Genomic DNA, 16378 nt, shown 5'->3' on the forward strand with positions numbered 1-16378 from the left:
CTGCTAACACTACAAAATTAAGCCTAAGTCGAAATACCTGTGGAGACAACTCCTTCGACAATTTGAACACACCACCTAACTCATTGTGTCTAAGCTATCTACAATCATCATAGCTCTTAGTATTTTAAATACTCCGACCTGCACACACTTCGTCACGATGTCTGCAATTTGATTCTCAGTTCTGCAATATTCTAGATTCATCTTTCCTTTAGCTACCTGATCTCGAAGATAATAGAACCTTATTTCGATGTGCTTGCTTTGACCATGTGCTACCGGATTCTTTGCCAGATTGATAGCTGATACGCTGTCGATCTTCATGGTAATTGCTCCATGATTTTTCCCTGTAACCTCTTCAACCTGATTCACCATCCATGTTGCTTGACATGCACAAAGAGAAGCATCTATGTACTCTGCTTCACACGATGATACTATTGGTTCTTTTCTCGAACTCCAAGCAACAGGTGCTCCACCTAGATAAACATATAGCACCTGTGGATTTTCGATCCTCTACATCACTTCACCAACTTGCATTTTTCCCTTATCAGCTGCAGGAAACAAAATAACATAGTCGAGAGTTTCTTTCATATACCTTAGTATCCTCTTCGTTACTGCTAGATGTGTTACCTTTGGCTTCTGCATGAATCTACTTACCATGCCCACACAGTATGCTAAGTCAGACCTTATGCGAGAAAGGTATCTCAATGACCTAAAAAGTCTTTTGTACTGGGTTGGATCAACATCATCTTCATCTGATTCTTTTGAAAGTTGTAATCTTGGTTCTGCAGGTGTCGAAGTCGAGTTGTATTCTTCCATCTCAAATCTCTTGAGAATTTCACTTACATATCTTTTTTGACGCATCATCAAGCCTTTACTACTCTTGTAGAATTCGATAACAAGGAAGAAAGAAATGTGGCCCAAATCAGGCATTTTGAATTCCATGCTGAGATCAGACATTTTGACATACACTTTACTAGACTATTTCGACACAACCTTCCTTATGTCGAACAACCTGCTTCCACACAAGGAATTACAGTTTCAACAAATGTGACAAATAAGTGATTAATGTAAATTCAACCTCATATCATTTTATTAGGTTTAGTTATTTATTTAACAATTTAAATTTTGAAGATTTTTAATTATTCTATTGACAACTTCTTATTTTTTTAGGCTGATAAATAAAAAGAGAAAAGATATTTTGACACCACTAACTTACACCTACACCCAATACACTATTCACAAATACATGAACAATGTTTTTATTATTATTTTAACATTTTGATATATTTTTTATTTTTATTTAAATTATTTTGGTTAGTGAAATATTAAAATTTGGTTAATAAAGTTCTAAGTTTGGTTAATATATATTCTGATATAAAAAGTTAATATGTGTATTGTTTAGGCTTTGGTTAATAGTTTGTATAAAGTTGGTTAATGCAATTCATAACTTGGTTAGTGAGTTTTCAAACATTAAAAAAAATATTAAATAGTTAAATAAACTTGGTTAATAGAGAAAAAATTTGATTAATACATTTATAATTTACTGTTAGAACATGGTTAATACTATATATTTTATTTGTTAATGAAGTACTGAAAACAGTTAATAAATTATAAGTAAAAATAATTGGTTAATAACGTACATTTTTGTGGTTAATACAATTGTGAAATTGGTTGATGACACAACTATATATTTGTGTTACAAAATAAAATTTAAAAATAATTTTTCTTTTATAAAAAAGTAAATATTTTTTAAAATAATATTATTTTAATAATAATATACTGTTCATACGATTTAAATATTTAGTATTAAAATTGGGTGCCAAGATAACAATGCTGAAATAAAAATTTCCGATATTATAAACATAAACATATTTCATCGCTATTCATATTTAAGGGTAGAGCAATAATAATAATATAATATCCATTAACATTAGGGTTAGGCTCTCTATCTCTTCATATAAATATGACCATCCCAATCCTTCATTTCATTGCAAGGTTTGTTTTTGGTGTTTGCTATGGCGGCGTGTAGAAACAGTGAGGTGGGAATGGTAGAATGGAGTCGTTAGAAGTTGTGGGAATGGGTTAATTGGTGAGAAGCGATTCTTAGCTTGGTTTTTTCTTACCAATTCCGCCCATTCCTATTATTTCTAATTTCTCCTCCCTTTCCCTACCCTCACTTTCATTTTCTTCTTGTTTTAGATCTCTTAAACTACCTCACTATAACCGTGAAATTTTAGTTTGATTTTTTTAATTAGTATTCTTCGGTATAGATCCGAGACTTCGTTTGTAGATCCTGATTTAATATTGAAATTCATAGATATCGCAGTTTTTTCGTTTGAAGCATTTGTTCTTTGGATTGAGTTTCTGATTTGCTTGTTTTGCTTCCGTAAGCATCAGATCGGAGTGAGAATAATCACCGATACTACTCAGAAATCGATGATATTAATTTATTCTATAAGAAAGAAAAAAAGTTGATATTGTGGAGATTTTCTATTTTTACTATCTGTTTTTGGTATGCCGAATGTTAATCTGATGTGTCTGAAAATCAGACCAGGAATGATAAGTGGAATTAATTCGTGTAGACACTTTTTAGTAAATATATGATTTTAAAATATTGCTGATTTACATTGTGGTTCTGGGCAAGCTTATGAATATTTCAAAGGAAGTCATTGTCATTGCTTTAGCATATCACACTCCTTTAGAACTATTTCAGAGACGAAATAAGAAGTTTTCAACAATTTGGGTTGAAAGCTATGTAGTTGATATTTGGGTTAATTTTTTTTATTGTTTTTTGTGCCTGCTATTGAAAATGAAAGCTATGAAGTTAATGCTTGCTCTTCATATGGTTTTTTTTGTACGTTTGTGATGTTAAGGGTTGTTACGATTTTTAGGGATAACTCTCACACGAGAAACGACAACCAAGAAGTAGATTTGCTTGTGACAAATAATCCTATAGACTTGGGAAGATATCATTCTGAACCTTAATTGAAAATATATGAACAAATGTTGAACCTTTTTATATTTTTTGAGAAGATAAATAGTGTGAAGTAATCGGGCTATGTCTAGATTGTTGGATGAAACAAGGGCAAAAACCAATACATCATACGTTATCAATTGCCAATGAACAACACAATTCAGCTCCCTAGGCAGGGCTATTAAGCAGAGCTATCATATTGTGAGCTATCATATTGTGACATTTTAGCTCCCTCTGTCCCATAATGATTGTGACATTTTAGCTCCCTCTGTCCCATAATGAGTGACCTATTTGTAATAAAATAGTGTCCTAAAATGAATGACTCATTTTAATTTTCAATACACTTTTTTTAATTTTACTCTCTAATTAATAAACATTTCATCATTCCCAATAAATAATAGGGACATTATAGTAAAAACATTATTCTCTCTCTTATTTTTATATTTTTTTTATGGGATGGAGGGAGTAATAACTATTATGTAGAACTGTTATGGTGTGAATATCAGCAAGAAGCAGCCTGGCCAAAAACTCATCATAGACCAAATTTCACCTCTGTCATAGTACATATCACAACAAAAGAAAGACACCAACTCCAAGGGACTCCCTAATTGAAAAAGACACAAACTCCAAGAGATTCCTCAATTGAAAACATTCAATGCGATCGATGAACGCTACAATGCAACAATTGAATGTTTTCAATTGAGGAATCTCTTGGAGTTTGTGTCTTTTTCAATTGGGGAGTCCTTTGGAGTTGGTGTCTTTCTTTTGTTGTGATATGTACTACACCAACTCCAAGGGACTCCCCAATTGAAAAAGACACCAACTCCAAGAGATTCCTCAATTGAAAACATTCAATGCGATCGATGAACGCTACAATGCAACAATTGAATGTTTTCAATTGAGGAATCTCTTGGAGTTGGTGTCTTTTTCAATTGGGGAGTCCCTTGGAGTTGTTGTCTTTCTTTTATTGTGATATGTACTATGACAGAGGTGAAATTTGGTCTATGATGAGTTTTTGGCACCAGGCTGCTTCTGTAACTCTGAGAGCCTCATGCCAAAATCCAAACTGATGACATAATACCTACGGCTGTAACTCTGAACGCCTCACACGATAATAGGAATTACTCCATCTCTGCACACACCCAAATTCTCAATCATCAAGAATGCCAAAACACGCTTTAGGATTCTTGCACCACGCGACTTTATCATCAACAATATAATTAGATTTTAATTTAATCCATCTCCAAGCCAAAATCTTTGACTCTTCTACCACTTTTTTCATTTGAATTTCATTCCGGAACACTTTATTATTCTTGTATTTTCACATGCACCACACACAAGCAACCCATATATATATATATATATATATATATATATATATATATATATATATATATATATATATATATATATATATATATATATATATATATAGGGCATATCATATGAGAATGACATATTTATATGAGAATGTGAGAATGAATCTGAACCATTGGATTTTAAAATAAATGGTGGAGATTATGGGTGAATCTTTTTTTTCTCTCTCCTACTTCATTTATTTCAAGATGCAGGAGAGAGAAAAAAAAGATCCACCCATAATCTCCACCATTTATTTTAAAATCCAATGGTTCAGATTCATTCTCACATTCTCATATAAAAAAGGCATTCTCATAAGATATGCCCTATATATATATATATATATATATATATATATATATATATATATATATATATATATATATATATATATATATATATATATATATATATATATATATATATATATATATATATATATATATATATATATATATATATATAGAGGAGGGATCAAATTACACCCTAAGAGTTACACCACGAGTTACACTCGTTCAATAACTACATTTCGAATTAATATTTTTTAAATTCAACCGTTGGATTGAAACATAATATCATATAGATCATACCTATAAAGTTTGAGCTTAATCTATAATGATTTGCTATACGATCAAGATATCCAAAGATTAACGTCAAAATGAGCTTTCATATAACGTTAATTTTGATGTAATTCAATGACATAGTAAATCATTATAGATTAAGCTCAAACTTTATAGGTATGATCTATATGATATTATGTTTCAATCCAACGGTTGAATTTAAAAAATATTAATTCAAAATGTAGTTATTGAATGAGTGTAACTCGGGGTGTAACTCTTCGGGTGTAATTTGATCCCTCCTCATATATATATATATATATATATATATATATATATATATATATATATATATATATATATATATATATATATATATATATATATATCAATTTCATGGTTATCATTCTCTGTGTTCCAAGCAAATCTTTTGTGGTTATCATTCTTTGTGTTTCAAACAAACTTTCAAACTGCTTGAGGTGTTTATCCATCACTGTGCAAATTTGTATAAACTTCTATCCAGTTGCAAATGAGACTCCATGCACCTGTAAATTTTGGACACTCAAAGAAAATGTGAGATACTGATTCTTTTCTCCTGCACTCCCTGACACAACCTATTTGACTATTTGATAACACTCCATTTCAGACTAAATTGTCCTTTGCAGGAATTCTATTTTGTAACACTCTCCACACCAAACACGATACTTTCGATGGTATCACCTTATTCCAGATTTTGCACCACGGGTGGCTAAGAAATTATTGGTCGTCCGATTCCATGCTTTTGTACACCTCTTTCTTTCACCGAATATTACCTTGGCAATACCCACCCACCTATATCCAAATTACATATATCCTTCCACCAAATTGACGTTCCATTTAACCCCGGACTTAAAACCCCATTAATCATACCGTACCGATTGATTAACGCTTCAAACCAAATTCCTTAAATATATTTATTTAAATATTTATTATTAAAAATTTGAATATAATAAAAATCACATAATTGTTCTAAAATGATATATTTAAAAAATAATCTTGTATAAAAAATTAATTTAAAATAACATTAAATTTAAATGATATTTTAAGTTTTAAAAAAATTAGAACAAAATAATAAAATATTAAAAAAATTAAAATAAACTATACTATATTTATTATAGGATCATAAATATCATTTTAAGTAATTTATAAAAACTTTAAATGACAAGCTTGAAACTTTTAAAGGGCCTATTGAAACAATTATTATAAAAACTTTAAATGACAAGCTTGAAACTTTTAAAGGGCCTATTGAAACAATTATTGCCAAAATTAAGGTCACGGTCACAGGAATCGAACTAAAGAAATTGCAGTCCAACTAAAATTACCGAAGTAAACATGTAGCCACTAGACAATTTGTTCTTATTGTCATAGTAATGTAAGATATATAATATTATTTAATATATTTTTCATTAATTATTAGAACCCATAAACTTTATTTTTGAGGTCCTTCTTTTTTGAGGACCTGGGGTATGGGCCTGTTTGCCCTGGCCCAGGGCCAGCTCTGGTGAGAAGGTTTATGAATAAATCAAAGCGATCATATTACCGGACTGTCGTTAGGATTCTGAGGTATATTAAAGTGATTATAAAGTTTGGAGTTTTGTTCTCTTCTGGTGCTGAATGTGAGTCAGAAGTGATGTGCTACTCAGACTCTGATTGGTATGGTGATATAATTGACAAAATAAGTACTTCTGAATATTTTTTCAGATACTTGAGAAGTCCTTTTTCTCGATGCTCCATTGTGGTTGCTTTGTCAACATGTGAAGCTCAATATATTGCTGGTGCCTTGACTACTTGTCAAACTGTTTGGTTGGTGAACTTGTTACATAATTTGAAGATTAAGGTGAGCAAGCCTAATGATTGACACGAAGTCAGCTATAAGCCCTGCTAAGTACATAATGCTGTTTGGGAGAAGCAAACACATTAACACAAAGTTTCACTGTCTGAGGAATCAAGTTCAAAATGTAGTGTTAGAAGTTGTGCACTGTAGCAACCAGAGACAATTTGCAGATGTGTTGACTAAAGCCACCAAGACTGAACACTTCATCAATTTGAGGAGTGGAATTAAGGGATGGTGTTGAAGTGTAATTGCACATTCAGGATTTGCTGTTAGTTTGTTTTGAGACGTGTGATGTGTTTTAGTTAGTTGACCAAATAAGAGTTTAGTATAATTGAATTTTGGCTTTGTAATGATATATAGTAGAATCATTCATTGTAACAAGTTTTTTAATTGAATAAAAGTTAGTTACGGTTTTTCTCTTTTCTCTCTCTTCCATCATCATCATCATCTTCATCTTCAATCTTATGCTCCAACAAGTACATTATACAATCGTTACTTTACCAGCTTGAGTTATTTATCTATTAAATTCATACAAGAATACTAGTTAAACCGTTCATTTTAACTCAATTTCTAAACATGGATTTTAAGAGTGCAAACGAAATTTGAGTCAAAAGAAAAAGAAGAGGCTCTCCTTCTAGAAAGTGAACAAAGCATGAGAATAAACTATGCAGCTGGTTCAATAATTGAGGATCGTTACGTTATCTGGTGTCAGTAATATGTATGGGAGCCAACACGTACCTAAACTTTTCCTATTTTGGAATTCTGTAGAGAATAGCTTTTCTGCTTTCCCATTTTGGAAAGTAGCCCACAAAACGGACACAGAATAACTTTCACTTTCAAAATTCTCCAACTTTGGTCATCCTCCATACTGTTATAATATTTTATGTTTGAATGATTTGTATGTGTAAGAAGAAAATGTGCAATATTATCTTATCGTCACAAAGCACTAGGGAAACTGACAAGAAAGGTCATGAGGAGAGGAGAGTCAAGGGTGATGAATATTTAGATTGATATGGTTAGGGGAAGATGGGAATAAAAATTATAAGATGAGGCAATAGGGTAGCAACAAGTGGAAGTAATATCGTCGTTTATTAGGGTCACACTATTCACCGCCCACATCTTTATTTCAATGCTCACACACATGAGGAACCAAAGATAATATATTGTATTTGGTAATAAAATGTGATTGGATCTAATGATTCTAATTTATCTTGACAAAACGGTTCAAAACTGAAGGTCTAATTCATCACTTAAAAATCAATTTGATGTGTAAATCTTAACAATAAGTCAAAAACTGTATTCTTTTCTCCATGCTTCTTGGCAACTTACAAGTATAAGTGGGATGGAATAATTTCATTGGACCTGTAGAACACTAGCTCAAAGTCTAGGCAGCTCAGATAAGAGGTGAAAGGATATTAGGAAAGTCGAGTGGACGCGATCTCGGATCGACCAATTGTGGCTTGAGTCATTCGATCCGGACCCATGTCTATCGTACGTCAGTATTATATTTTGAGTGTGTTCATAACATTGCCTATGTCTAGCAAAGTTTGATAGTTGCAGTCTTTATCCATGCACTTGAGTTTATTTTAACAAACTTTTGCAGAGAATTTACTCAATATATCTGAAGTGGGCTCTATATATTCTTTGATGCTCATACCATTACCACTAATGGCAAGAAGAATAAATATTAATATAAGTACATAAATAGATTCCTCCATGTTATAATCATTCACATTCCAAGTATCTTAATTCCAATCAACCGTTGAACACAATTTTGTACAAGAGTGCCATTTTCGAATTCACTGTCACATCCATATCGACCATGCCTTATAATTGCAGTTAAATAATGTTTTGTTATAATTACCAATAAGAACCAAGAAGACTAAGGCTCTGTTTGGCATGCCACTTTTTGAGCTTATGTCTTATAGCTTATAGCTTATAAGCTCATATAACAATAAAAAATCTGTTTGGTAACGGTCTTTTCATTACAAGTTTATAGCTTACTTTACTAGCTTATAGCTTATTTTTCAGACGCTATTTCAAATAGCGTTTTAGCTTATAGCTTATAGCTTATCATTTTTTCTTCCATTTTTACCCTAATTATTTTAACTAAAATTCACTTTTATCCTCTATAATTTATTTTAATTTAAAATAAAATAATTATATATTAAATGTCCTTTATGTCATTTTAATTAATAAGCTAGTTGAACCGCTAATTTTACCAAACACTTCAATCAGCTTATTAGCTATAAGTCATCAGTCATCAACTATAAGCTATAAGCTATCAGTCATCAGCCATCAACCATCAGCCATAAGCTATCAGCTATCAGTTAGCTTATCAGTCAACCGCTATTTTTACTAAACAGAGCCTAAGTTTACCACATTTAACTTGTCAATCCCATAGTTGATCCTGACATTTTCTGAAACGAATGAAAATATCATTATAACACTAAAAAATTTTACCATTGTGCCAAATTCACGTTTAAGAATTGAAAATTTTCAAAATTCTAAGATGATATCAGAAATTTTATATGCATACCAGAAATTTTTCGAAAAAAGTAAGTAGAATATCAGAAATTTCATAATTTCACAGAAATTTGTGAATTTTTGGGAGAATTTCATGGTAATTTAAAAAATTCCGGTATTTCTTATCGAAAAATTTGAAATTTCCGGTAGTTTAATTTTTTTAAAATTTTCGAAATTTTCAAAATATTATCATCCTCTTCCTTATAAATTTTTGTCTCAAAAAATGCCACCTTTCATGAAAATATGTCATACTTCACTTGTTCTCAGTATTACGGGGAGAACAAAATGACCTAGAGTCTGAGTTCGAGTTTCTAAATCTTGGTCCTAACTTTGGACAACTCAAGTATTTCTTATGAATTAAGGTAATATACTCAAAGTAGAGCATCTTTATCTTCTAGTGAAAAAATTTGTTCGATCTTTTTGAAGGAAACTTGGATGCAAACTTACAAGTGTTTCTATTAAGCAAAATTATAAATAAGTCTCAAGGAAAAAAGTTAAAAAGTTGACAAGAGTGAATATTTGAGATTACTGAGAAATTTCATTTACCTAACACATACTAGATTGAATTTGGCATATGGGGTCGGTGTGGTCAGCCAATTTATAGATGATCCGTGGGTGAGTCAGTTGCAAGCTATAGAACATGTTCTCCAATATCTCAAAGCCACCCTAGGAAGATGAATCTTATTTAAAAGACGTGAACGTCTAATTATGGATCCTTACGCTAATGTTGATTATGTAGGTTCTGAGAATAAAGTATTGGAACAATATTAGATCTATGGCCCAATAAATTTGTGAACTATTGTTGATAAAAACAAATACTTGAAGATTTGAAGATACATTGTGAATGTTTTATAAAGCTTTTTAGTGATAATAAATCAATCATTAATATTAGACATGATCATATTCATCATGACCAAAAATACATTGAATTGACCGACATTTCATTAAGAAAAAGTTGTATAGTAGATTGAAAACTACAATATATATTTCACATGAGCATCACTTGAGAGAAGTGTAAACGAAAGATTTATCAAAAAAACTAATTCAACTAACTTAAATTTAGAATGATTGATATTCAACTAACTTAAATTTAGAATAATGTTATAAATATTAAATTGTAAATAATAATTTGTAGACACTTCTTAATATATGAAAAAAAAATCTATTTTACATTCATTTCTAAAATAACTCCTCAAATATTCACGTTGAGAGATTTAATCCAAGTTTCTATGCTAATGGGTAAAGATGAATAAGAACAACTCATAGTTACACTCAAAAATGGAATGTGTGAAAGCAGAACAGTTAAATGGTCAATGATTTATTTTTCACATTATTATAATAATAGTGGATAAATGTAATAATAAAAGCATATACTTGTATAGTTTTCCCTATAAATAGAGACGTGTATGAGACATATTTCCATATCAACAACTAGCTCCAAGGTTCTTTCTCTAGCTTCAATACAAATGCTAAGGAAATGAAACATCCTTTTTGATCTACCTAGCTATTCCCTTTTCAATTTCAAGCTTTCATATATCAATTCTTCTTAAATGTTGTGTTTATTATTGTTATATTTTTGTTTTCTCATCTTATATATAAATCAATTACCATGAGAGGTGGAGGCATTGATGATGCTGTTGACAGAAGATAGAGAGCACAGATGGTGAAATGCATGGAAGGCAATAGCATCTCATTCCTTTGTGCTCTCTATTCTTCTTGTCACCATCATCCTTCTCATGCATTAATCATTTTAATTAACATGAAAATTTTACTAGTCTTGCATCTTTACATCTATATTGCTTTTTTTCTGTCTTAAGCTTACATCTATAATGAAATGTCAGTTTTTTTCATGTCGTTATCTTTTCGTTACTTACATAATGAGATATCACTTATATATCAATGCTTCAAGATTTTAGATGCAGATTTTGTGTCTACACATTCATTCTAAGAAGGAGCATCAAATACTCTCTCCCTTGCCATTGTTGCCTGCAAAAAATGTAAATATATTGTATGTTAACACCTAAACACATTTATTCATATAGTTGTAACAGAAAAACATATTTATTGAATACTGGTAGTATCAAGTTTATAAATTGCAGACCTGTTTTTTCCAATCTGTACGAGCTGTAATAATGGATAGGAAAATTGTTTGCACGATGGAGCCACCGACTATTCCTATCCAAAGGCCCTTTGCTTTGAAATGTACTACGAAGCCTAATACTGCGCCTACAGGAATTCCTACTAAGTAAAACGCTCCAAGATTCACATAGGCTCCAACACGTTGCCACCCACTTCCTTTAGCAGCCCCTGATTATTGAAGAGGATTGATCATATGTTCGTAAGTTCGTAGCAGGTTAGAAACAAGAGTATAAGGCTTGTAGTTTACACAACCAAATGTAAATAAATTTTACAGCGTTCAAATGTATAAATGTATATTACTTATGTTAATGGTGATTGATGTTAATAGAGTATCGAATTAGTCATTGATAAATCATTCATTTTTAGAATATCAAAACTTGTACACATGCTTGAATAATAGCATAAAGAGTGTAAGAGTTGTTAACCTGAAAGAACAGCTTGTAAGCTATCTGTAAATATTGATGCACAAAGAAGAGGGGTCATAGCAGACACATAATGAACAATTGCACTGTCATGGGTATAGGCATAACCCAAGACATATCTGCAGCCAAACAGGATTGAGATGACAATAAGAGCTTCTGTAACTGCAAGGATCATAGCCGTACAAACAGAAAAACGAACTGCTTTTGGATTTCCTGCTCCTAATTCATTTGAAACTCGCGTGCTGTCAAATTAAAAAAACGAGTCACTTACAATTTTATTATGTTTACATGTTGGTATTGGTGAAGAGAGAAACAAACCTAGTAGCAGAACCAAGTCCATAAGATATGGTGAAGTGCAGTGTAGAGATAGTCAAGCTGATCATAGAGCCATAAGAAAGTTAGAGATTGGTGGTTTTGGTTTGTTGTAAAATATATTATATTGCTCGATGTAATCATATAGAAAATAAAAACTTGAGTAACCATATCATGAAATCAAAATATGTTACCATATAGAGAGAACTGATGTCTCCAGCTTCGGATTAGGAAATAGTCCAGCTAGCAAAACAAACACCTCACATGCCCACCATTTGAGACTGAAATAAGACGAACAATTGTCGATGATAGATGTATATAAATGTGGTAAAACAAGTAACCATCTTGGCTATATCATGAATGGTTCTGCTGAAAAAGAGAGAAAGAAGAAATAGTTACCAAACCATAGCAGCAGAAGGAACAGCAAGTCCAAAGAATTCTCTAAATCCAAGGAAAGCTTTCTTGGAAAATGGCACCCGTGTTTTCTCACAAGCAGAAGAATACTTCACGAAGCACAAAAGTATTACCACATTCAACCAAGTTCCTAAGCTGAAGGCAATTGCCGTGCCAACAGATCCCAACGCCAATTTAAATACTAAGACCCAAGAGGTTATTCCGTGGAAGCACAAAACTATTAAGGAGCTTATAATCATAGGAGAAATGATGCTTTGCGTCTGGAAAAAACGTGTTAGGGGTTTGAGAATTGCTGAGCCTAATAGTGCTGGTATTAGCCAAAGAGCATATGTACGAGCTTCAATTGAGATTGCGGCATCTTGGCCTATGTGAATTAGGATTTTATCCAAAAAAATCCATACAATGGTAATTGGTGCACAGACCATGGCTAGGGATATTACTGCAGTGCATGTATATATTCCCAGTTTTTCAAATTGGCCTGCTCCAAAAGCTTGACCACACAAAGTTTCGACTCCTCCAGCCATCCCTGACTGCAACAATATTGACATAAAAATAACTGAATGAGTCATGCACATTGAAAACAAAATCTCCATATGTTGGTCTAACAACTAACTTCTATCACCATTAGTTTTGAGAATGTGCATATATTTCGTATTGGAATTCAGCATGAAATTTCTTTGTATTCTTTGATGTAAACAGATTTTTCTTAATCTCATTATTATTTTGTAACAAGAAATAATAAATCAAGATGAGTAGGTCATATCAATAAAATCAAGTTATTATTTTTCACACACTATTGATCAAATCAAATATTTCATGCCTGCAACCTGGTTTGTTTGCCTATAAATATGATTAAGAGACGCTTGTCAATCCCTCATCTTAAGGTTGCTGATGAGGGAGACAATAGGCGCACACACGAGTGTTGATGTGAACACCCCTTCCTAATAAGATCCACTGAAAACTGAGTTGGATTCCATGTCAACCATCCTAAACCCCTTGTTCTGTGCGCCCCTTGCTAGTTGAAAAGCGGATAGAATAACTCAATGCTCTGCCATTAGCACAAAAGAAGTATCTAATTTGCGAGAAAATCTGCCTAGCCAAGCTGCAACTTCGTCTTTGAATACTCCCTGCAAGTGGATCTTTGATCATAAGCAATTACCACCCGGATTGTATTACAACTAACCCAATTTCTTCGTAGGAACTTCCAGCCTACATATGTTTTCTGCATACGGGGACAGGTTGTTTCAGGCATCTTCATATTAGACATAGGCCACATACCTGCCAACTTACTGCCATTGCGTCAAAATTGCACAGGTGAGTGATCAATACTTTGGTTCATTATGTCTTTCAAAACTACCCCCGAAGGAAGCCATTCATCCTCCCTAAGTCAAATTTTATAGTCGATAGGGATGTTCGAGTGCATCCTTCTCACCACATCATCATCCCACACCAAGACAGGCCCAAACATGATGATCAAACCATAGACACAAGAGAGCTCTACCCAAACATGATGATCAAACCCCAATTTATTTATAACCCTATAAGTTGTATTGCCACTTATCCTAGGTTCCAAAATAACCAATGCATCAATATCAAGTCTAGCACATAAATCACATGCCAACATTGGAAATGATCGGGAACCTGGTTTTAGGATACTAGCATAGCCAATTGGCTCTCGACATCAGTGTCCATAGAAATGTTCAACGTCCTCTCCATTACCTCGTAGTTTCTGAGCGGTTTGTGGCATTGGGGCTCAGTCTGGGATAGAGTTATCTGTGGGTACACAATGGGGGTTCCATACCATACGATTCTTTTTCCATAGCCGTTAGTCGAGTGTTTCTTTCACCATAGTCTCCTAATTATCCATCTTCATTTTATCAAAAATAAGACTTTTTTTTTTTTTTTATCAAAATATTTAAATTATTTTTATATCCTAGGAGCTTAGAGGAAACTATGACTATATGAAGATAAAGGTCGAGATTTTTCACTTAACCAAACATGTGAGCCTGGACGGGGAAATTCAACTTTCGAAAACTAAGGGCTGAGATACTCACCCATCCAAGCGTGAGAACATGGAAGAATAGTCTGACTCGCAGAGGAAGAAGGTTGAGATTCTCACTCAACCAAGCGAGAGAACATGGAGGAGGAGTCTGACTCGCGGAGGATGGGGGTTGAGGATGAGAATCTTACTTGCAATCATGCATAATATAAACATGTATTGCTTCCAAGTAAAAAACTCATTAGTAAATCCATCTCAGTGGAGTATATGACTCATTTATCTTTGCATATGGGATTTGAGAAAATGGGACTTCTACTATTTCATACAAAAGAAAAAGAAAAGACACAAACTCTAAGCAATTAATATCACTATAAAGAAATATGTTGATTCAACCCATATAGAATGTTTGACGCCTTTTTTTTCTAAAATATCTAGAGTTAAAGTTCGTGTCATCATAGCTGAAAAGTAAGGTGGGTGGTCTTAGCTTGTGTCATATGAAGCTCATAGTAGATATAACCTAATGAACTTGGTACAATCTATAGGAAGTTTATAATTATTGCATGGTGAATGTATGTATCATCCTCTACTGTCTGAAATATAAGTTGAAGTAACTTTAACGACAGTGAATATGAACGGTTTATCACACCTATCATCTTATGCACATAAAACAAAGAACACAAACTCAAAGTATAAGTTAAGTTAATGTGTTATGTGTTGAGCTCATTGTGCTCATTCATTTAAGATAACCCTCTTGAAGAATCATGGATTTATTTCAGCATGTAGCAACATATCTCAATAAAGAAACCGAAAAATCAAAATGAACTTATTTAGAAATGTAACGTTATGGTGATATGTTGTGGAAGATGAAGTAGAAATAAAGTATCTCCCATTGCCATCATATTGCAGCTTAATTATCGTTGTCTTTTGATCCCAAGTAGTGTCTTTGAGACTATCGTGCAAAAGTTTTGAGGTTAAATCATGAGATCTACAAAATGCAATGTTTATCTCAGTAGAGTTTATATTCTTTATCTTAGAACTTAGAACAACTTTGTTGTCATAAATCATTATCAAACATATGAAACAAAGTTACCCTAAAAGTATACTTCATGACATTCTCATATGTAGGCATACCATGTTAAGAAATGAAAAGTAATGTGTGAAATTATCTTAGTTTAAAATATGTAATAAATGTATTAATAGCTAAAAGTTAATAAAAATTTATATGGTTGGTCCTCTAAGGGTTGACATGCTACTATCAAAGAAAAGCTTTGAGGTATTTCACCTCCAATTATCTAGAGTTAACTAAAATGACAAATTTGGTGGCTCACGGATTGTTAACTTAATGAATGTAGAAGTCCATTGCCACAAGTAAACCCTTTGTGGAGTACTAATGTGGGACGAACTCATACTACAAGCATGATAAGAATCAAATGCATGATGAATGAAATCAAACTCAATTATTTGATTTGTAAATTGATTAATACAAACTCTTATATAAAAATAACATAAATATTTCACAATATTAAGAACATGGAACAATGATAAATTCGATGACGCTCTTTGGAATGATGAAGCACTTATCAAAATCTTGAGTCGGAATGAACTTTGATATCTTTAGATTGTATTTTTTTTTTAACTCAAAGTGTGTCGAAGATAGTGAGAGTTAACGTATGAAGAAAGTTATAACAGGTCAAAGAGTGCACCTTTCTTCTTCTCCTCAATACGTGCGACAATGGGAGATTCACATTATGAGATAAACATCTTTTGGTTGTTTATAGATTCTGGGATTTCTTTGGAGCACAATTTGAT

The 16378-nt window shown here is 32.4% G+C and overlaps 1 protein-coding gene across 1 annotated transcript; it reads right to left on the reverse strand.

Annotated features, from left to right (window-relative positions):
• Positions 1 to 11161: 11161 nt before the first annotated feature.
• LOC131626937 (protein DETOXIFICATION 14-like) lies at positions 11162 to 13182 on the reverse strand. The gene is made up of 6 exons (XM_058897771.1): positions 12556 to 13182; positions 12351 to 12437; positions 12163 to 12219; positions 11848 to 12086; positions 11385 to 11590; positions 11162 to 11269 (listed from the first exon to the last, which is right to left on the reverse strand). The coding sequence occupies exons 1-6, from the start codon at positions 13161 to 13163 to the stop codon at positions 11228 to 11230; spliced, it is 1239 nt and encodes a 412-aa protein (XP_058753754.1). The 5' UTR covers positions 13164 to 13182; the 3' UTR covers positions 11162 to 11227.
• Positions 13183 to 16378: the final 3196 nt, after the last annotated feature.

Source organism: Vicia villosa, unplaced genomic scaffold, assembly GCF_029867415.1.
Source record: "Vicia villosa cultivar HV-30 ecotype Madison, WI unplaced genomic scaffold, Vvil1.0 ctg.000339F_1_1, whole genome shotgun sequence".
Classification (NCBI taxonomy): domain Eukaryota; kingdom Viridiplantae; phylum Streptophyta; class Magnoliopsida; order Fabales; family Fabaceae; genus Vicia; species Vicia villosa.

What these genes read in the sequence shown, in the direction of transcription:
- LOC131626937 (XM_058897771.1), bottom strand. Translation starts at nt 13,163, where the DNA reads ATGGAGATTTTGTTTTCAATGTGCATGACTCATTCAGTTATTTTTATG. An exon ending in CCTTCTGCTGCTATGGTTTG is followed by an intron (nt 12,438 to 12,555) that starts GTAACTATTTCT and finishes GTCTTATTTCAG; the next exon opens with TCTCAAATGGTGGGCATGTG. An exon ending in ACATCAGTTCTCTCTATATG is followed by an intron (nt 12,220 to 12,350) that starts GTAACATATTTT and finishes CTCTATGATCAG; the next exon opens with CTTGACTATCTCTACACTGC.